The sequence below is a fragment of the Vanellus vanellus genome (assembly GCF_965231255.1).
Source record: "Vanellus vanellus genome assembly, chromosome: 7".
NCBI classification, from domain to species: Eukaryota; Metazoa; Chordata; class Aves; order Charadriiformes; family Charadriidae; genus Vanellus; species Vanellus vanellus.
Genome location: NC_138912.1, coordinates 37,971,099 through 37,992,988, shown reverse-complemented (window position 1 = coordinate 37,992,988; position 21,890 = coordinate 37,971,099). Strand labels below are relative to the sequence as shown.

The following is a 21,890-nucleotide window of genomic DNA, read 5'->3' as shown; positions in this document are numbered from 1 at the left end:
TGAAGGAATAGTTTCTGCCTCTGCAAAAAAGTAATTAAATGATGTTTTGTGGAGCTGTTCTTCACAAGTGAGGTATGCTCTTTATTACGTGTTTCATCATAAATCTATTTAGTCATAACAAGGGCTTGTTCCAGCTTTAATGCTCTAACAGGCGCCTATCTGCCTAAATCGCCGAAAATGCTTGGAGCACAAATTCTTTTTCTATCGTTCACGCAAAGATTCTCTTACATATCACTTCTTGTGTTTAATTATATATAGTGCACCGTGCAACAGAAGCATGGAAAGACTTAAATCGGGAAATGAAATCTGTTTTTCCAACTTGAAATTCTCTTTCTCTGGTTGAAGTAAGCTTATTAATCTCTTTTTCTGGAGGTATCTTGTGGCTTTACCCATTGGCTTTTTTAGGTTGGATTTTGATCACCGAGACCCCGGTCTCCCCTGCTCTCCCCAAAAACCTGACCCAATCACCCAGCTGGAAAGCAAAGCTCTTCCCCCTCGTCTGCAGCTCCAGAGCGATGCTTTGGCAGCATCCCTTCTGCATAATGACGATGGAGAACGCTTCCCTCAGAGCTAACCCAGAAACAGCCGCAGCAGAACCATCTCCAAGGCCTTCCCCGTCCCCAAGTGTGGATCCTTCCTCTGGCGCCCAGCAGCCCCACCATCCACCCACGTCCACAGCGGAGGTAAGCAGGACTTCCCAAAGGTGGCATTTTTCTCCTGCCGCTCCTGGCGTCCCTCTGCTGCTGAGCCGGGACCGAAGCTCCAACTGAGGTCCTACCAAGGAGGTCCAAAATAATAAGCCTAAACGGTGGAGCCGATGTGAAGTTTGCAGCCTGGCACGTTGTTTTCCCTGCTCGCCTTTCCCGCCGCGCTCTGGCTGCTGCGGCAGCTTAGATGACGAGGTCTTCAAGGCAGGGATTACCTCCTAGGACAGGCTTTGCCCTCGCTGAACGGTAACCCCAACTGCCCCTGAGGCCCCAGGTTAAGTATAATCCATGCACAACCAGCACAACTGGTATTACCAGTGCCGCAGCACAGCCCCCTCCCTGCAGTTGGCCGTAGAGTCCTGTCCCGAGTGAGATTTAGAAGGAAAAAAAAAAAAAAAAAAAAAAGAATAGTTGGACCCACCAAATGCAAACAGGACCAGGAGGTGCGTTGCTCTGCATTGATGGAGGCGAGGTTTGGGCAAGAGGTGCTGAGAGATGCTCTGGTGGCCGCCCGTCCTCCGCCCCGGGGCTTTAAGCATTCCACGTGGTGGGTGTCTTCTTCGACAAAAAGAAGCGACGAGAGGAGCCCCTTTAACACGGACGTTGGATTTGTTGACATTCTGTTGCCTTTTTTTTTTTTCTGTTTTTTCTGTTGCCTTTTTAGGGGGGTACCTCATTTATTTGCCCCCTCGTAAGGGTGGTAGTGAGGAGCCTGATGGTGGACGGCACGTACCGGACGGTGTGGCTCCCAGCCGTAAAGCTTTGGTGACGGATGCCCTTTGGAAAAACCCAAGCGGTGGTCATCCTTGGAGAGCCGGCAACGCGGCCTCCAGAAACCAGGGGCTGCTCTTGCGCAAGCGCCTTCTCCCATCTATATCCCTTCCTAAAAACAGAGGGGAGGAGTGGAAAAATAAAATAAAATAAAATAAATCATCCCAGATGGTTCTAACCAGGATGTTTAACCTAAACCCCCAGCGCTTTAAGCTTTGGGAGACGATTTGGCTTTCCCTACGGTGCTGCTCCAGGGTGGGTTTTAGGGGGGGACCCCAGGAATTGGGGGGGTGAGGGGAGGGAAGGTGTGTGTGTGTGTGTGGGGAGGTCGGGCTCCCGGCGCGCTTCGCCTTTGTTCGGGCAGGGTTGGAGCGGGGAGAGAGGGAGGGAGGAGGGCTGGCTGCCCGAAAAGGCTTTCTTTTTTTTTTTTTTTTTTTTTTTAAAAATTAAATAAATAAATAAAAAACAACCTCCAAGAAAAGAACCGTACGAACGCAACGAACTTTTTTTTTTTGTTTTGTAATAAGAAAAAGTAAATAAAAGAAAAAAAGAAAAAAAAAGAAAAAAGAAAAAAAAAAGTTGTAGGTTTTTTTTTTTTTTTTTTTTTTTTAATTACTAACTCCCACCCCTTCGCGCAGACCCTGCCCCCGGGTCCGCCCCACGCCGCGCACGGGGGGCCGCGGGTGGGTGCGCAGCGCGGCGCCTCCCGGTCCCGTGTGTGTGTGTGAGTGTGTGAGTGTGTGTGTGAGTGTGTGTTCCCCCCCCCCCCTCCACACCTCCCTCCGCCCGCCCCTTCCCCGCCCCGGAGGCAGCGGCGGTCGCGCTCCCGCTCCCGCTCCCGGTCCCGGTCGGTGGCGGCGGCGGCGGCGGCGGGGGCGGGGGTGGGGGTGGGGGTGGCGGGGGTGGGTTGGGGGGGGGGGAGTGTGGGTGTGTGTGTGTGGGGGTGGAATAGGCGGTCGCCGGTACCCGCCCGCCCCGCATCCCGCCCCGCATCCCGCCCGCCCCGCATCCCGCCGGCCCCAAATGGATTATCTGCGGCTGGTGCTCTCCTGCCTCGTCCCCCTCCACGGCTGTTTGGCCGCCGGCAGCGCCCCAGGTACGGCCCCTTCCCCGGGATTGGGACGGGACGGGATGGGATGGGATGGGATGGTGGGGGCGGGGGGGGGGGCATCCCCCGGGAAGGGGGGATTTTTTGGGAGGGGGTGTGTGGTGTGTTTTGACAGGTAGCTTGCACCCTGCAGGATGGGGAGAACCGGTGGTGGTGGTGGTTTCAGTGGGAAATTAGGGGTGGGGGGGGTGGGGGGAGATGGAGGTTGGGTGGGAAATAGTTGGCGTGCTTGGAGCACGTCAGCCCGAGTTTATTCTGCTACGTTTGACGCGGGCGGTTAAAACTACAAAGCGGAGCTGCCTTGGGAGGGAAAAGGGGTTGTCGGGCTTATGGAGCGCCGGCGGGCTTTGCCAAAGGCGACCCGAGTCGGGTTGGCCACCGAAATCCCTCGGTGCCCCATCGCTGAGCCCTTTTTTCCACCCCCACCCCGCTCCGTCTTGTCTCGGCAGAGCTCCTCCTGTCCGGCAAACTCAGCGAGTATGGTGTGATCGTCCCCTTCAGCGCCGATTGCCGGGGTCGCTTCCTCTCGCACGTGGTGTCCGGCGACGCGGCGGTGGGGATCGGCGAAGCCGCCTGTCCCCCGGCCCCGCGCCCGTCCCACCGCCGCCGCCGCCGCGTCCCCCGCAGCCCTTTGGATGAGTCCCCCCAACGCCGCTTGCTCTACTTCAACGTCACGGTTTTCGGGACGGAGCTGCACCTCCGGCTGAGGCCCAACCGGCGGCTGCTGCCGCCGGGCGCCGTGGCTGAATGGCAGGAGGATTTTGAGGTGCTTTTCCGGGAACCCCTCCAACAGCGGTGCCTTTTCACCGGCGACATCTCCGGCATGCCCGGCGCCGCCGTGGCCATCAGCAACTGTGACGGACTGGTAAGCTGGAGGCCGGCGGGGATGGTTTGTGCGCGCTTGCCTGCGTTTTGGGGTGGTTTTCTCCGGAGAGGTGGATGGCGGCGTCCTGAAACCTGATTTTTTTGGGTGATGCGTTAGGCGGCTGCGCCATACGTCTCCCCCTTTTACCGGCTGGCTGCTGCGGGTTCCCTTTCCCTGCGTGGCTTGCGGTGTACGCAGGGCACTACACGTGCGAGTGCTCCGTCCCTCGGCTGTACGCGCAGCGACATTGATTTAACGGGGTTGGAAAAACTGCCTGTCCCATGCCTGAGCTGCCCCCTGCCCACGTGTGGACCGTGGCAGACGCTGTTGTGTCCGCGGACCTCTGGGACGGGTACCCACGCTGCCGGTGATGCTGCTGCATCCTCGCTCCCCCTTTTTTTACCTTGGGACCGCTTCAAGAACTTTCTCTCTGCATCTCCCACCTCTTAAATGGGGCTGTGTGAGCTCAAGCATCCCCCGAAATCACTGCTAGCGTGCTGTCTTGCTCCTGCTAAGCATCTTTTTGGGGGAGGACCTCTTTTTGGTTTGTTTTTTTTTTTTTTTTCCTAATAGATGACGCGTTCAGAGCTTTTGGGCTTTCTGAGTGCAGGGTGAGGGCAGTTCAGCATCCATAAATTACTGCCGCAGCGCTTTAATTACTTAAATGGCTCCTTAGCCCTGGCGTTTGGTCTGCCCGTGGGTTTCCTACCTTTGACACACTTGAAGGATCACGTCTTTGTTATTTTTTTAATTTTTTTTTATACCTTTGGCCCATCGCCCTTCAAATTTCCTTTGAGCCAGTTTTAGGTGCCAGCCTTTGTCGTTTTCTCCTGGTACCACTTAACGTTACTCCTGGGTAAGAATAAACATCTTATTTAGCTTTTCTTTTTTCTTTAAAAAACCCCATATATATTTCTTTTTTTGGTTGTTTTATTCTGGGAGTTCCTTAGCCATTTTTGGCTGCTAGCACAAACAATTTGGCATTCCTTTCTTTTTATACAGCGCCTGGTGTTACTATACGAGCAGAAGTGATGGAGCAGCACCAGCTAGAAATACATATTTCGCCTACGTATAGTAGTCGATTTTTATTTTTTATTTTTTTTTTTTGCCATCAATTTTAGCACGTAATCCACACCTGTTGCAACATCTTGTTTGGAATGGGATGAAGCTGTGAATTTGCAGAAATGCCGCCGTGACACGGATGGCGCCGGGGCTGGCGAATTCGGGCGGGCTTGAAAGCTTTAAAGGTATTACCTATAACTCCAGCGAGCAACTAGCGCTGCTGCGCCTGGAAGGAAAAGCTGGGTTTTTTTGGGGTTGGTTTTTTTTTTTTTTTCAGTGCGCAGGTTGCGTTTTGCGGGTATAATTCCCCTTGGCATCACGAGCGAAGGGATGCTGGAAGCGGTCGGTATGGCCGGGAAGCCGCGAGGATGGTCGTAGGGGGTTTCTCCTCCCACTCTACTGTTAGGCTCCGTCTCAAGTAGGCTTTAGTTAAACTTTTGTAGGCTTTAGTTAAACTTTTGTAGGCGTTCGTTTGACTTTTGTAGGCGTTCGTTTAACGTTTCCAGACTTTTCGAGGCTTTAGCCCCAGGTTCTCCCATCTCAGCCCCTTTGCGCGCCTTCTCGGGCGGGGGTTGGCGTTGTTATCGTTTTTATATCATTTTTTGCCCTTCTTCCAGCCATCCCTCGGCCGCGGGTCGCGGCGGCCGCGCCGCTTTAGGGTGCCGCGTGTACCGCAGGATGCTTTTTGCGCGTGGGTTTATCCAGCCGTACCTGTCTTCCCATCCGTGGTACCCCCCAAGCCCACTCTTTGAAGCTTCATCTAAAGGAAGGAGGCTGCTCTTCCCCCCGGGATCAGCAGCTCGGGGCGCTCGCTTCATCCCTTTTTACCTTCGTTTACCCTTTTTTGGCAGATGCCGCCGGCTCTGCGGGGGTTTGGCTGCCGCGGTGCGGGGTGGGATTAGCCCAGCGGCGTTGCGCTGATGCAGAGGGCTTCGGGGGTAGAGCCGTTTTGGTGCCCCCCCTCCCTACTTCCAAAGCTATCCTGGGATAGCTTCGTTAGCGTCGTGGCTTGATGTGTTGTCTCACAGATGTTTTACTTCGTGTAGAGCTCCAGCAGCGCTAGGGAAGATTTTAAAAAAAAAAAAAAAATCACTATTTTTCTTTTTTTTTTTTTTTTTTTCTTTTTTTTCCTGCAATGTATTTATTGCTCCGTGGCCAACAAATAAATGCCCTGGCCTCAAGCAGCAATTTCCCATCATCTGGCGAAGCAGATGTGGCCACGGCAGGCTGGGGGAAGAGGTCAGGAGGACAGAGCGGGAGCTCTGCTCCTCCTCCCCCCCCCCCCCCCCGGTAAAGAGGATTTTGCGGTACGGCCAACGTAGCAGTTGGTTTCCCTCTCTCGTGGGTTTTTCTGGCTGGTGTGGATTTGCTCTACGGTCCTCTGGCTTCAATTAGTCTGACAGCTTCTATCTGCTCGGGGTCTTGTCCCCTTTGGAGGAGTTGGGACACCAAGAGGATGTCACCCCCACCCCTCCAAAAAAAAAAAAAAGCAGTGAAAAAGAACTTGATTTAGCAAATGGAGCATGAAACGGCGCCGGCACGCGGTGAGAGGGGTGGGTGGGATGGGAGGATGTGACCTCCGGCAGGACCCCAGCAGAGCATCCGGGAGGGATGTACGCGGTCGGGACGTCCCGGTTGTTAACGTTGTGGTAGGTCGGGACTGACCCAACCCCTCCCCCCCCACCCCGGGGAGCACCGGCTGTAGGTGGCTTCGTTGCTCATCGATAACCGCGCGTACCCCTGGAATCGCCGTGGACTTTCGCCGGAGGTTATCCGCCAGTTTCGAAAGGGGACGGTGGCTTTTGGGTCCCGGTCCAGCGTGCGTGGGAGGCGCAGGACCGGGCTTGGCCGCTGGTGTCTGGTGGGAGGAAGCGTTGTGGGATGCTGCGGATGACGGTTGTGTACACAAAGAGATTGCGCTGTGTATAAACGGAGAACGAGATTATAAATAATGAGATGGGGGCGGAGGAGGAGGGGGGGGAACCCAACCTCAGTTCTTGAAAAAGAGAGTACGCGTTCGGTCTTTCCTAAATCCATATTTAGCCACGTAAGTGAGCTGATTTTTTTTTTGTTTGTTTTTTTTTTTTTCTTTTTTTCTTCACGGATGCCAAACCTGTGGCACCTTCCACAGGCTGTTATTTCATAGGATCATAGAATTCTATGAAATGAATTCCATGATTCTATTGAAATTCATTCATTTCTATGAATAGAAATGAATTCTATTCTTATTTGCTGCACGCGTGAAAACCTGGTGCTTTTTTTTGTTTGTTTTTTGTTTTGTTTTTGGTTTTTTTTTGGTTTTTGCAAGGGTGTCTCGTACCAGGGTGGGAAGATGCTGCCGCCCCCGACATAATTTCCAAGCTGATCCAAGCCACCAAATTCCTAACGGGTAGAGTAGCATTAGTCAGAAATCTCTCCCGGCGGACGCATTATCGTCTGTCTTTGCTTTCCATGGTTGACTTCCCACCCGGCTGCTTTCGGGGGTTATTTGCACCAAACGCCAACGTTGCCGCAAACTGTAGAGCCGGTGTATTCTGTCGCCCCCCTCCCCCCTCCCCCCCGGCTTGTTTCGGATGGGTGGCAGCAGGTAAGCGGAGCACAAAAAGCCCTCAGGAGCAGTAATTAATAGGGAACGAAGGGGCGAAACGGTGCCCATAATGATGCCCCGGTGCAAAAAGTAGGGCTCGTCTAGTGGGATTTTGTCCAAATTAAGTGTGAACTGGGTAGGAAAAATACATACCGTGCACTCAGCTGGGGTTCCCCCCCCCCCCCCTTCCCCCCCCCGGCGCGGTTTGCTTCTCTGGCTGAGGGGAGAGGGGTTTATTAATTTTTCCACCTTTCAGCTGCATTGAATCGTCAGGATTTCCTGAATTCCTGTGGGAGTCGGAGCTTTTTACCCAGCGGTGACGGAGGAGTCGCTTACCCGGGGTGCTTTGATGGGGGGGGGGAGGGGGGGTGGGGGTTGTTTCCCCCCCTGGCACTGGACCAGTGGGGCCTGTTCCTCTCTCCCATCGCCTGGGGAGACTGGGGAGAGCTGGAAAAGAGCCTTCAGCCTCCGCGAGCTGGCAGAAGCGAGTTTGATGTTGTCCTTAAACGAGAAAAAAAAAGAGAAAAAAAAAAAGAGAAAAAAAAAAAAGAAAAAAAAAGAAAAAAAAAAGAAAAAAAAAGAAAAAAAAAGAAGAAAAAAAAAAGAAGAAAAAAAGAAGAAAAGAAAGAAGAAGAAGAAGAAAAAAAGAAGAAAGAAGAAGAAAGAAGAAAAAAAGAAGAAAGAAGAAGAAAGAAGAAAAAAAGAAGAAAGAAGAAGAAAGAAGAAAAAAAGAAGAAAGAAGAAGAAAGAAGAAAAAAAGAAGAAAGAAGAAGAAAGAAGAAAAAAAGAAGAAAGAAGAAGAAAGAAGAAAAAAAGAAGAAAGAAGAAGAAAGAAGAAAAAAAGAAGAAAGAAGAAGAAAGAAGAAAAAAAGAAGAAAGAAAGAAGAAAGAAGAAAAAAAGAAGAAAAGAAAAAGTAGTATATTTTCCCTCTTTCCACCAGAATTTGTCTTCAAAGGGCTGTTTTCTATGCGGGGAATTACCTTCACCGAGAGCTGCAGACAGTGTCTCGCGTGAGAAATACCAGTAAGGATAGTCCCGCCTTGCCGGATTTCATTCGATTTGCTCTTATTAAACCAAATAAAATTGGGGGTGTGGGTGTGTGGGGGGTGTTTGGGAGGGGGAAGCACGTGGCGAATTGATGGTTGAGGATGGGACGGGTCTCTTGGCATGAGCCGGAGGGAAAAGCTCGCTGGGGCTTTTTGGGTGGCATCTGGCCTCTCTTGCTGCCTCCCTACGGTTACAACCCTCCCGACGCGCTGAAATACTACCCAAGCTGCGCCTTTTTAAGACTGAGCAGGTTCGTGCATGCCTATTGCAGAGGTGGTTTTGGGGTTGTGTTTTTTTTTATTTTTTATTTTTTTTAAATTTTTTATTGTTATTATTTTTTTTATTTTTTAATTTTTTTATTTTTTATTTTTTTTTAATTTTTTTATTTTTTATTTTTTAATTTTTTAATTTTTTTATTTTTTTATTATTTTTTATTTTTACTTTATTTTTTATTTTTTATTTTTACTTTATTTTTTATTTTTACTTTATTTTTATTTTTATTTTTATTTTTATTTTTTATTTTACTTTATTTTTAATTTTTAATTTTTAATTTTTATTTCTATTTTTATTTTTATTTCTTATTTTTATTTTTTATTTTTTATTTCTTATTTTTTTTATTGCTTTTTTTATTATTATTTTTATTTTTGCAAATGCCAAGGTGCCCGCTGTGGTTTCTGTTTCCTTTGTCCGGCTGCTCCGACGAGAGGGGCGTGCGAGCCCTCGGCGGTACCCGCTTCGCCTCGCGGGTCGTGGCTGGCCTCAGCCGCCCGCTGCATCCCTTGCCTTTGGGAGATAGCGCGGGCGAGAAATTCGGGGCTGCTTTATTTCTTGAGCCGCGTATAATGAGTCACGAGCTGTAGAGCGGCGCCAACCCAAGTGGGCTGCGGCTCGGCACCAGGCTCTTTCATATTTTAATCCAGCCTTGCCCCGGCGCGGCGGCGCGGCTTTCCTCCGGCCTCCTGACTCAGCACGTCCCGGCTTTCGCCGTTAAACCCATAAACTGGCTTTGGGGTGCCTCGTCCGCGGTGGAAGGCCCCGTGGCGGGGCGGCGAGGGGGTGGCGGCGTCCCAGCAGACCTCCTCCTGCTGCTTCTGCTTGCCGGGCTGAAATGGGATGGTGGCAGGGGTACGGCGCCGGGCGATTTCGGGTAGCGGGAGTGCCCCTCCAGGCCGAATTTGTAGCCGTGCGCACACTGGAAGCGCGTTAGTTGGTGGGAAATCATCGGCCGTGATTCACGTGTACAGAATCCGAGCGTGTTCGCCATGCCTGGGTGGGATGCCCAGCGCTCTGCCTTTCATTGCCGCTCATTTGTGCACCAAGCGGTGGTTGCCCACCTTCTCTTGTCGTATAACGAAGAGCAACAGCTCGGACCCGCCCCATCATCATGGACTTGCCCAGCCATGGCTGGACCTGACCTGTGGGTTCGCTCCCTGGCTTGATCTCTGCCCCATCGCCACCACCTCGCCTGGTGCTCCACACTCTTCTTGGTTGAACCCGGCTGTGATCTTCATCTCCTCGGCTGGGGTGCGGTGGGACAAGCCCTGGCCGGAGAAGTCCTGCCCTGGTGACCTGAACGTCTCCTATGGGAAGGACCTGAGATACGTGTGTCGGGTGAGTCGATGCTAGCACGACTGCCCGTACTTAGATTCCTGGGGAAGGAGGTAAAACGAAACCGGCCAAAACGCTGCTTTCCAGAGGAGTTAAGCAGCTAATAAAAGCCAAGTGGAGCAGGAAATTTGCCGAAGCCTGACAGAGCCGGGTTGGCTGATGCCACGATGAACGCGACGGTACGTGAAGGGGATCCAATGACCCAGGCGGGCTTGGAAGAGCCCCAGCTTTGCCTGGCTGTTTACAGAGCTCACATCTTCGTGCCGCTCTGTACAAAAAAATATATATATATATTATTTTTATTGTATTTTATTCGACAAAAACATTTCCAATATCCCAACCCTGATGAGGACTCCAGTAGGTACATGCTGTTGAAGGTTTTGCCGTGCGCTTTCCGGGCAGATACTCAACAGCGGGCAGCGCCGGAGGAAGGAGCCCGCGCCCACACGTGATGGAGGGAGCTGTGAAAAAATGCCGGGGCTGTGTGTGTGTGTGTAAGGAGGCAGCGGGGAGAGCTGCCCGTGGGATGGAAGCCAACTCCCGGCCATCCTTTTGCTCGTCCGAGGTGCGAGCCGGCCGGCGCTGCGGGGTGTGATGTCAAGGCGGGGATTTGGTGGGAGCTCGGTGTTAATTAGGAGCGGGCCGGTAGCCAGGACAACGTTTCCAACCGTGTTTCCCTTCTCATTCATCTTCCCCCGTGTTTCGGGAGGTGGAGTTGGAACGCTTTCCAGCTTCTCCTCCAAAGGGATTCCCCGGCGTTAATTCCCAAGCACTTGACGGGGCAAAGATGACGGTTTCTTTTTCCTTCCTTCTCGCTGTGACTGCGGGTAGTAAGTGCGGGTGAAACGGCCGATTTCCTCCCCCGGCACCGTGAGGATGGGGAGGAGGATGAGGATGGGGAGGAGGGAGGCGAGGTGACGTGGGAGCCCGTGCAGCCCGTATCCCTGATGTGCAGGGTGAGGCAGCAAAATTCGTGGCTGATGAGAGGGAACGGAGTTTCCTAGCCAAGTAAAGACACAACTTGAACCGTGGCCAGGTTGGGGTGGTATTTTTTTGTTGTTGTTGTTTGGTTGGATTTCCCCTCCTTTTTTATTTTTTTTTTTTAATTTTTTTTTTTTCCATCTACAGGATAAATTAAGGGTCATCATACATGAAGGTGGTAATGGATCCATCCCAGTGCCAGGGAGTAGCACCAGGGCACCTGGTTTATTTGGGATGCTTTTTCCCCCTTGCTCTGCCTCAATCATTAATGAGTATCTTGAGTGTGTATGTACACCTATGCATCCATAAAAACACAACTTTTTTCTTTTTTTTCTTTTTTTTTTTGTCCCTTTGCTTTATTTCTTTGTGGAGTCCAGGCTGGCCTGATTCGGACAGACAGCAACGAGTTCTTCATCGAGCCCCTGGAGAGGGGGCAGCAGGAGACGGAGGAGCACGGCAGGGCGCACGTGGTGTACCGCCGGTCGGCCATCCGGCAGGACGGCGCCGAGCCCCGCCAGGACCTCCACCCCGAAGGTAGGGCCTCCTCGAATCTAGTTTTTTCCAGAAATATCTATTCCTTGAGGGGAAGGAGGGTTTCTCCTCCCACTTGCCCTCTGGGTCATGTCTAGCCCTATGGCTTGAGGCTGGCTCTAACTGCTGGTTGGGTCGCCAGCGAGAAGAAAGGGAAGAAAATGCTGGGAATTTGGAAATTCTTCTGGATTTGGTTAAAATCGGAGGGGTTGTATACGAGCTAGTCTTCCTCTTTGAAGAGGAAGAGTCTCCGAGATGGGTGTGATCAGGTCCATGGATGATCACTTCAGCCTTGGGATGGGAAGCAGAGTTGGGACTCGTGAGTGAAGGGGTCAGGAGGAGCTGAGCTTACTCCGACCTGGCTGCGACTTGGGTATATAGGTGTTGCCGTCTTGTTTTAATCACCTGTACGTTGCAAAATGTGGCGTTGATGTGACTTTTTAACAGCTGATAGAAGTCCTTCCTTTTCCCAGCGTTCATAATTAATTCCACTTTTCTAGTGCCTTGTCATTTTTTTTTCCCCTCCTCCTTTGCCTTGAGCAGAAGTGGCTTTTTTTTTTTTTTTTTTTTTTCTTAATGGCATCACTTAAGCCGAGCGCTGCGCTCTCTGCGCATAAATCTCCTGCTGACTTCCCCTCTCACCCGCGCAAAGCCGAGTGCACCCAGAAGCGTTTACAAGCGTGGGGTCAACATTGTGCAGAAGCACTCCATGAACCTACTAATATTTACGCAGAGGCATTAGCCTTCCCCGGTGTTTATTCACCTCTTGTGGCACCGTAATCAGCTCCCTGATTTTGAAAAATAAGTTTAAAAAATTTTTCCAGGGCGTGCTTGTTGCTTTTGTAGCATCGCTAATGGAGTTGCAATTGAGAGCTTCGAAGGGACTGTTGGGCGATGATGGGTGAAGGATGCGATGATGGGTGAAGGATGCGATGATGGGTGAAGGATGCTCTGGCTGTGGTTGTCTGCTCTCAAGGAGCAGCCCCCAGCCTTGCGTGCGTCCTCCCCAGCTACGCAGGTGTCCCACCACCCCTCAACGGACAGTGTAGGACCATCATAACATAGATGCATCTTTTAGTGCTGGTGCTCCCAGTTCAGAGCCATTTACCCACCGTAGACCAAGCTGGATCAGCGACCTGGTTGGAGTTAAACATCCTATTTTATTTTTCCTGCCTAATTTATGTTTCTTTTTGGAGTGTCACCTTGATGTTGGGTCACCTCACTGGCTGTTTCTCTTTCTGCCCCCCCCCCCCCCCCCCCCCCATGCCTCGCTCAGTGCCCGGCGTGCGGGTGGGCGATCTCCCCAACTCCCTGGAGCTGATGACGGAGCGGCTGGGGGACGCAGAGCGCAAGAGGCGTCACGCCAGGAAGGACGACTACAACATCGAGGTCTTGCTGGCGGTGGACGACTCGGTGGTACGCTTCCACGGGAAGGAGCACGTCCAGAACTACGTCCTCACCCTCATGAACATAGTAAGGCTTGGCTCTGGGGGGCCGTTGGCTCCCACCCCACCCCTCTTTTGGTTGACTGCTCTTTTGGTGCTGGAAATCTGTTATCCTGGAAAAAAATGGGTTGGCGGGGGGTGGGGGAAGTGCTGCAGGAAGGGCTGTTCCTTTGCACAGCCGGCTCTGGTGTTTAATAGCCGTGGTAATTGGAGTGATGGAAAGCAGAGCCCTTTTATGTTCATCTCCATGATGAGAATGGACAAGGAGAGGGACTTTTTACAAGGGCATGTAGTGATAGGACGGGGGGGAATGGCTTCAAACTGGAAGAGGGCAGGTTTAGATGAGATATCTGGAAGAAATTTTTCCCTCTGAGGGTGGTGAGCCCCCGGCGCAGGTTGCCCCGAGAAGCTGTGGCTGCCCCATCCCTGGAGGTGTTCAAGGCCAGGTTGGACGGGGCTTGGAGCAACCTGGGCTGGTGGGAGGTGTCCCTGCCCAGGGCAGGGAGGTGGAACTAGATGATCTTTAAGGTCCCTTCCAACCTAAACCATTCTGTGATCACATTCCCTTGGCCAACGGCAGGGTCCAGTGTGGTGGGTGCCATCACTGTCTCTCACCCGAGTCCAGGAGCATCTTCTGTTTCTCCTGGCCAATACCATCTCCTCATGGCTGAAATCTCAGCAAACGCTAGGAAAGAGGATGGCTATCGATTATTTAGTTTGACACTATGATATTTATTATTTATTTTGTAATTATTATGTTTTTTATTTACTTTGAATAATAGTTATTGTTGGGGGGGAAGATTTTTATGGATTTTCAGAAGTTTTTTTTCACGTTCCTCGGCAAAACTGTTCCCCTTGAGGATTAGTCCGAAGTGTTTGAAAAGGAATTTATAGCAGCGTTACAGCAGCTCTGCTTCTGCAACCTCTCCTCACCCGGTGGCGCGGGGCAGCCCGCGCCGATTCCCTACAGCGCTTTTCTTTACTTTTTAAGGTAAAAACGTACATATTCCCCAAGTCCCGAGAGATGTGGATCGATATTTATTCAGCTATTCATCTTGCAGGAGGTTTGCTCCCGCCGGCACCTGGATGTCTGCGAATAGGGCCGGTGTTCAAAGATCCCTTTTGCGCGCTCTCCCATTTTTGTTTTGTTTTCCGTGCTTTATCCTCACCTCTATTTATTTATTTTTATTAAAGTACTCTTTTTCCACGGCGATGGAGAACGTGCGAGAGGCGCAACCGGCTCGGAAATAGCCGAGCTGTAAAGATGCTTTTGCTTTTGGGTTGGTTTTTTTTGGGAGCGTTATTTCTGCCCTGGCAGGCGGGCTCGGGGCCATATTGCCAGTAACGAAGGGGAAATTATCAACATAAGGATTTTCAGGATTTGAGGCCGAGCGTTAACGCCGCCAGTCCCAAAGAGCGAAGATGTTAAACAGCAAATGCCTTCGCTGCGGCGTTTTATGCGCCAGTGCGTTATCCTGATGCTCGTGGTGGTGGTGGTGGGGATTCGGAGATGATGTCATTTTTCCTTTCCCATCCTGGGGGGAGAAGGGCCGGTTTGAGCGCCTGGGGATCGTTCAGCTCTGGTCAAAAGGGTGGTTTTCAGGCGCATTTCATGGTTTATACCCCGCGGGCAGGACTTTTCAGGGACTGAATGTGGGGGATGCTGTGCTGGGAGAAGGGAGGAGCGCTGTCTATTCAAATGACGGCAGCGCTGGAGACTTTAATGAATTAAATAAAGGGAGGGGAGGGAAAAGCAGCATCAAAAAAGGGGGGGAAAACCCCGCGATAATGCATGCGACAAACACTTCCCCAAGTATTATTTCCTTCTATGCGTCCTTCCCCCACCCCCTTCCCCTTCTTTCTTTCTGGTTTTTAGCGCGTTTGCTTTCCAGCTTTGCCGTGACCTCCGTCCGCCTCCTCTTCTTCCCTTGGCGCCGCCTCGTTTCCTTACCGGCTCGGATTGCCTTAAAATACCCGATTCAGCAGAAAAAAAAACCAACATAAAAATATGCTTTCTGGCCTGGATGGCAGAGGGGAGAGAGAAGGAGGGTGGTGGTGGTGGTGGTGGTGGTGGGGAGGAGGAGTGTGCTGGGACCACACAGCTGAACACTAATCCCATTAGTCGGAGGCAAGGGGAAGGGGGAGAGGCTTGGCCAGCCCTCTAACGAGGAAAGGACTTAATGAGCTGGGCTGGAGTACGCCGGGGAGATGCTGCGTAGGAGCCAGCTGGGAAAGCTGTTTTCCTATCACGATATATCCCAAGGGAAGGGGGGCGGCGAGCTTGGAAGTTGATAAATAAACTTTCCTGGCTTTTTCTGGGGTCCCTGTTGGGGGGTGGGGGTGGGATGCGGACCCCTTCCTGGTGCTGCGCGGGTTCGGCGTGACCCGGCGCTGCTGTAGGTAGGGTCCTGTGGCTCCCCCCGTGGCACAACCCCTTTTATTAGGAACTCGGTGTTGGCTGTAGGTGGATCACAGCCTCGGGAACTGCATCCTGACTTCAATATATTCTCACTTTCCTCCTTTTCCCTCTTCTGCGAGGAAGGCTGATGCGTGCGAGGGTTGAAGGGTGGGATGATGGGCTGGGATTCAGGAGGGGATCCATCACCCCGTAAGGAGAGGAGGCAATGTTTTGTGTCCTGCTTTGCTTTTCCACCTCTTGTCACTCAGTCGGGCTCCGCGGTTTTCTCCTCCTGACTTCCCAGCGCTTTCCCTTGATGCTCTCAAGGTCCCGGCTCGGAGGAGACGAAGCCGAGCTACGGTCTCCGTGAAGCTTGACCTCGACATCACCTGGTTTGCTGAGGTTTTTGTAGGATATTGCCCGGGATTTGGTGAAGGATGCGAAGGTACTTGGTGTTTTCCCATTGTTTTGGGTTACTAGGGAAACCCCGTGAGTCAGAGCCCGCTCCAGGCTGGGACTTGCCCGGCTCCCCTCTGGTGCATCGCGTCGGCAGAATTATTGTTCCCAAGGGACGAAGACCGCTGCTGAGACCCCAGGGAGGGAGAAGGGGAAAAATCAAACCTCTGGCTTTATTTTTAACCTGGGATTATCTGAAAAGCCAAGCTGGAGTGTGGAGCGCTTAAGTGATGGCTTTGCCGAGCTCGGTGCCATTTCAGGAGGGAGGGCAGCCTAAAATAATGGGCAAATTATAGTCCTTCTGGTTGTTTTTGTTCTTTTTTTTTTTTTTTTTTTTTGGGGTGGTTCATGAGCCGCCTCCTTGCTGACTGATAATAACAAAAAATACCTCTGATGTCCCTCTTAATGCACGCACGTGCTTTTCCCCACCCGTTGCGGAGACTCCCGTGGTTGTCTCCATGTTTTTGGGACGACACGGCCCCGTGCGCGGCGAGCGGTGATAAAAAATCTGCGGGGCGAACCTCCCCTCGTCTTCCGTTCGCTCCGCGTTGGAAACGTAGATGAGGTGGGATCAGCCCTGGCAGAGGAGGCGTCCGCAGCGGTGACCCCTCAGCCCCCAGCGAACAGGCTTGGGGTTGGAGGGGGTGAATCCGCCGGGAGGGAAAGCGAGGGAGAGGATAAAAAAGAAAGGAGCTTAAAGATGATTTGGCCGCTCTGAGTTGAGCCATCCTGGGGTTTGGAAATGTCAGCTATTCTGCTGGTCTGGCGCATTCTTCTCTCTTTTGTTTTCCTTCTCTCCCCCCCCCCCCCTCCTCTTTCCCCGCCGCCTTCCGAAGAACGAACGGCGAGGTCTAGACGTTTGCCAGTGCGGTTTGCTGTCGGGATCTCGCGTCTGGGGCTGCAGGCTCTGGGGCTTGGCCAGACTCGCAGGGATTTCGGTAGGCAGCCTCGCTGGCTCCCAGCGCCAGCGAAGGTCTGGGAGGGGACGGGGAGGAGGGGGTCCCATGCACTCGGCGAGTTCGTTGAGCTTTTCGGAGAGGATGCATGAGTTTTTAGCGTTCTTTTCATGCTTTGTAAAGCATTAGCACGGTCCTCTGGGGGCTTTGGAGTAGCTTGCTGGGGGAAGGGTCCTGTGGGACAGTGGTTCTTGCTGGTTTCGCCCTTAAGGCACAGCGAGCCTCGAGGGCCGGTCTGGTTCAGGTGGAAAAAATCCTCTTTTAAGTGAAATAGGAGAGCGTTTCTTGCCAGGTGACAGTATTAAACAGGCTGGGCACCTAACCACGGGGTGGTGTGGGGGGATAAGAAGATCTTTATCCCATCTGTTTTCAGAGAGGCAGGGTGCTTTTATGGGAGCCCTTTGCCGAGCAGGTATTTTCTGGAGGGATTTTCTGTGAAGGCGTTGACTCGCTTAATGGCATCCGCAGAGGGCGGGGGGGAGGGGAGTTGTGCCAAGTCTGCGAACTCCACTCCGGGCCGATTTCCATCCCCTCCTGCCGGCTTGAACCAACTCCAGGGCGGGCTGATGGGCAGCGAGCGCCGAGCCCTTTTGATTTTGATGTTGTTTTTTTTTTTTATTATTATTTTTTATTTTTTGCTCAATCAATTATTTATATCTGTCTATTAAGGGAAGACCGTAGCCTTGGGCAGTCCGGTTCCACATCTGCTTTCCGAATTAACCGTAAAGGTCGCTGCTGCTGCTGCTGCTGCAAACTGGTATCTGTTAGGTGCCTTAAATGCTGCCCTCCCCTAGACAAAACAGGGGCTGGGGTTTCCATAGAATCATAGAATGGTTTAGGTTGGAAAGGACCTTGAAGATCTCTACACAAGATCTCTCTACAACTATTTGAAAGGACACCGTAGAGAGGTTGGTGCTGGTCTCTTCTCACAGGTAATTAATGACAGAACAAGAGGGAATGGCTTCAAGCTCCAACAGGGTAGGTTTAGACTGAACATTAGGAAAGAATTTTTCACAGAAAGAGTGGTCGGGCATTGGAATAGACTGCCCAGGGAGGTGGTTGAGTCACCATCCCGGGATGTGTTTGAGAGACGTTTAGATGTGGTGTTGGGGGATATGGTGTAGGGGAGAACTTTGTAGAGTAGGGTAGATGGTTGGACTCGATGATCTCAAGGGTCTCTTCTGACCTAGACAATTCTATGATTCTATGATTCTATGATCATCGAGTTCCAACCCCTCTGCCATAGGCAGGGACACTTCCCACTAGTTTTAGGGTTAACCCTTTGGTTCGGTGGCTTGGAGGGGTGCCCCGTCCCTGCTAGCTGGAGGAGAGCAGGATTTAGCACTGCTTTAAGAGGAAGATTTAGGGGATTAAATCCCGTCTTGGAATCATACAGCTTCTTGCATTGTAGTCCCTTAACAAGCTGTTTCTAAGCTGCTTGAGGTCCTGCTGCCCGTAGCCGCTTCTCTAAGCAAGGCTGAGGAAGGATGCGCGGTGTTGGGAAGGTCTCGATGGGTTTGGCTGTTGATGCCCAGGAAAAATACTGCTCCTCCCAAATTTTCTTTCTCCCAGGGTAGCTAATGTTGCCCGGGGGTGTGGGGCGCGGTTTGGGGCAGGGAGCTCTTCTCAGACCTGGTGGGAAAAGTTGTTGCTGGGAGGAGGGCTGCGGGGTCGCTCAGCCATCACGGAGCAAAGCTCTTGCCCCGACAGCTCCTCTCCTCGTGTTCCCTCCTCTCCTGGACGCGACCCTCCTCCTGCTGCCGTGCGGCGAGTTGCCCCAGAGCATCCTTTCCCGCTCCCCGCGGGGTGCGCCGAGCATCCTGCCAAAATATCCCGTGCCGCCGGGAAGGGAGAGGTCTACACTGCTCCCTCGGATGCTCCGAGTCACGGCAAGGTCAGGTGGCGGCTTGGCCAGGAGCTCTGGCTGGTGGAGAGGTCCCTAAAGCAGGAACACGGCATCCCGATGGATTGAGGGGTCCTCGGGAGCGGGGGGCAAGCGGGAGAGTGCTGGTGGATGATGCTGAGGTGTTGACTGAAGCAGAGGCTTAATGGTGCTCCAGCTCTCAACAAGTGCTGGTGGCGAAGGAAAATGTGTAAAGATTTGGGGAAGTGAAGAAAATGGCCGTGTTTTCCCCCTTTGTCCCCTGAATTGTCCCCCAGGTCCATCTCTCTGGCTCTTCAGGGCGTATAGGCTGAAAAATACAGCACATTCTTCATTTCTCCCTCTCTCCCCATTTCTTACTCTTTTATATTGCCTCTCGTACGACACCCATTAAGGCTGGAATATTTTTGTAGAGGGTCAAAATCCTGACGTGGGACTTCTCAGATCCGCTAAAGTTCCCCCTCCCCCACAAAAAAAGGAGTTAGAATCAGAAGAAATCCGTCATATTCTCATTTTTTTTCTTACAAAATGCCTTTAAAAGGTACTGGTTTAGCGTGAAGGAACCTCCCAACCGTGATAAGCCGAGGATGGGTTGTGCGGCATTCTCTTTCCAGGCTGGTGATGCAATGACCCCACGGGGCTTACAGCCTGTGCATCCCAAGGGATGCATTAATGGGGACGGACCGACAATTTATTGATTGATTTTTTTTTTTTTTATTATTTTTTTTAATCAATTTTGCTGCATTCAAGACACGGTGGATCTGCAAAGCTAGGAGCCGCTTCGTGGGAGTATTAGTTATTGGTGGGGAAATGTTAATGCTGGGTCTTGGGGTTTAAAAACGGGTTTTAAACAGCAGCACAGCCTATAAATCGCAGCAGTAAAGGGATAGTTGTCACCCTCGAGTTCAAATATAAGCTTAAAAAAAAAAAAAAGAGGAATAGGGGAAAAAAAAAAGAGGAATGGGGGGGGAAAAAAAAAGAGGAATGGGGGGGAAAAAAAAAGAGGAATGGGGGGGGAAAAAAAAGAGGAATGGGGGGAAAAAAAAGAGGGGAAAAAAAAAGAGGAATGGGGGGGAAAAAAAAGAGGAATGGGGGGAAAAAAAAGAGGAATGGGGGGGAAAAAAAAAGAGGAATGGGGGGAAAAAAAGAGGGGAAAAAAAAGAGGAATGGGGGGGAAAAAAAAAGAGGGGAAAAAAAAAGAGGAATGGGGGAAAAAAAGAGGGGAAAAAAAAAGAGGAATGGGGGGGAAAAAAAAAGAGGAATGGGGGAAAAAAAGAGGGGAAAAAAAAAGAGGAATGGGGGGGAAAAAAAAAGAGGAATGGGGGAAAAAAAGAGGGGAAAAAAAAAAGAGGAATGGGGGGGAAAAAAAAAGAGGGGAAAAAAAAAAGAGGAATGGGGGGAAAAAAAGAGGGGAAAAAAAAAAGAGGAATGGGGGGGAAAAAAAAAAGAGGAATGGGGGGGAAAAAAAAAAGAGGAATGGGGGGGAAAAAAAAAAGAGGAATGGGGGAAAAAAAAGAGGAATGGGGGAAAAAAAAAAAGAGGAATGGGGGGAAAAAAAAGAGAAAAGCTCCATAAATCTGGCTTTATGATATTCATCTAGTCTGGAAAAGCATGATGGAGCCAAGGCAAATTATTTCTCTTTTCGACAAAGTTGAAAAAGTATATTTTAATTTAGATGCTAATTCTAGTCAATATTGAAAAAGGTTTTAATTTTACTTCCTCAGCTTCTGCACTGGATGCCCATTTGTGACAGTGTTCACTTTGGAGACATTTGGGGAATAAGAAAGTCCCATTCCCTAAAAATTGGGGTTGTTTGTTGGTTTTTTGTTTTGTTTTGGGTTTGTTTTTTTTTTTTCCTGAGCTGTATTTTCACATGTGCTGTGCAGGTGGGTCAAGGCTGGTGCGGGATCTCCTGCGCTTGCGTGGGTTTGTGGCTGCCCGTTCGGCACCTCTCTCGGTGGCCGGGACCTTTCTCATCTGGATGTCTTCTTCTCTTGGTAGCACTTAGCAGCAGAATTTGTTTATTCATCCTAGAAACGCAGAAGGAAAAGGTTATAGCTCATTATTTCCTTTGCAAAGTCATTTTTAATAGCCCACGTTGATAGATATCTTATTGACTCACAAGCGCTCCCTCTTCTTTTTATTGTGTTGTCCTCTCCTGGGGTTTCTGAAGCGGTAGGTCAACTTTGACTCACCGGTATGACTGAGTAATGCCCTTGCTTTGATACGATCGCTTGCCTCTCCCCAAAAAGCCGTTTTTTCTTTCCACTAAACGCAAGGATGCTGGAGTCCAAAGCGTTTCCTTCCATCTGAGCAATTCATACTCCGAAGGGGGCAGTGGCTCATTGCGAGATGCTGGGCAGTGGAGACATCCCCCGTGGGAAACACAACCCTCCTCCGCTCTCTTGATGGGACGGGTGATGTCATTGACCATCTGAGCCACCCATCCTGGGGAAATATGGCTTATTCCAGCTTGGGTTTTTTTTTACTTCATGATTTCTAAACAGGAGAAAATAATTAAAAAAAAGCTGGGGGTGGGAGGAGAGAGAGGAGATCTTTGCATCTGGTCTTGGAAAGCGGGGTAGGATACTGAATGTGGGAGGCTGGAGGACAGGAGGAGCTTGAGAGCTGGGATGGTCTTGACTTCTCTGTTTTATTTCCCTCCTTGCTTCAGGTGGATGAAATTTATCACGACGAGTCGCTGGGCGTTCACATCAACATCGTGCTGGTCAGGATGATCATGGTGGGGTACCGCCAGGTAAATACAGCCCTCGGACATGGCGAGGAGGAGATGCTATGTGGTCTGGCCACTGCTTTTCGGCGGCTTTCCCAGCTCAAGCCCTGCCCCGAGAGGGAAGGAGGGTGGCTGAAATGCGGTGTAGGTGCAGCAGGCAGCTGCCGCTTCTCCCGTGGCTGTCATCAGCCTTCATCTGCTCGCTCTGGGGTGTGGGAAAACCCATGAGAGGCTTCTTCAGAACCTCTAGGGGTGGTGGTAGGTGATGGGACCAAGGTGGCTTCCCAAACTGGCAGCAGCTGGACATTAGCGAGGAGAAGCCGAGGCCAAGATCTCCCATATCCCACCCTTGACTCGGCAGCCCCGGAGGGCTTCCCTGGCTGTCCTGCAGCTCTCAGGTGGCTTGGGCATGGGCAGAAAAAGCACGGGAAGGTTTCATGGGGTGTCTCAGGTTGCATTTATTTTTTTAAGGCTCATTTGAGCTCAGCAGCCGAAAGATTTTCTTTAAAACAATGTGATTGGCTATACTTCTTGCGGCAAGCCCTTATGCTACATGAAGCGTCCAAGGAAGGATATTAATGAGTCAACACGGTGGTGTCTGTGTGTGTGGCCCACAAATAAGCCCCGTTAGGTCTTGGGGAAAAAAAAAAATACAACAACTTGCTTCTTAGAGAAATCTGCTTGGCCGGCAGAAACCCAATTCCTCCTAGAGACAGAGGGATGAGGAGATGTTTGAATCCAGGCGAAATCT

The 21,890-nt window shown here is 51.2% G+C and overlaps 1 protein-coding gene across 1 annotated transcript in view; it reads left to right on the top strand.

Moving 5' to 3' along the window:
* Positions 1-2,501: 2,501 nt before the first annotated feature.
* ADAMTS14 (ADAM metallopeptidase with thrombospondin type 1 motif 14) overlaps positions 2,502-21,890 on the top strand; it is a gene marked incomplete at both ends in the record, with an annotated part of 36,058 nt that continues 16,669 nt past the window's right edge. The window contains 5 exons of the mRNA XM_082486295.1: positions 2,502-2,574; positions 3,036-3,451; positions 11,115-11,271; positions 12,545-12,741; positions 21,080-21,163. Of these exons, the coding sequence (XP_082342421.1) occupies positions 2,502-2,574; positions 3,036-3,451; positions 11,115-11,271; positions 12,545-12,741; positions 21,080-21,163 (927 nt within the window). The remainder of the gene's footprint in view (positions 2,575-3,035; positions 3,452-11,114; positions 11,272-12,544; positions 12,742-21,079; positions 21,164-21,890) is intronic.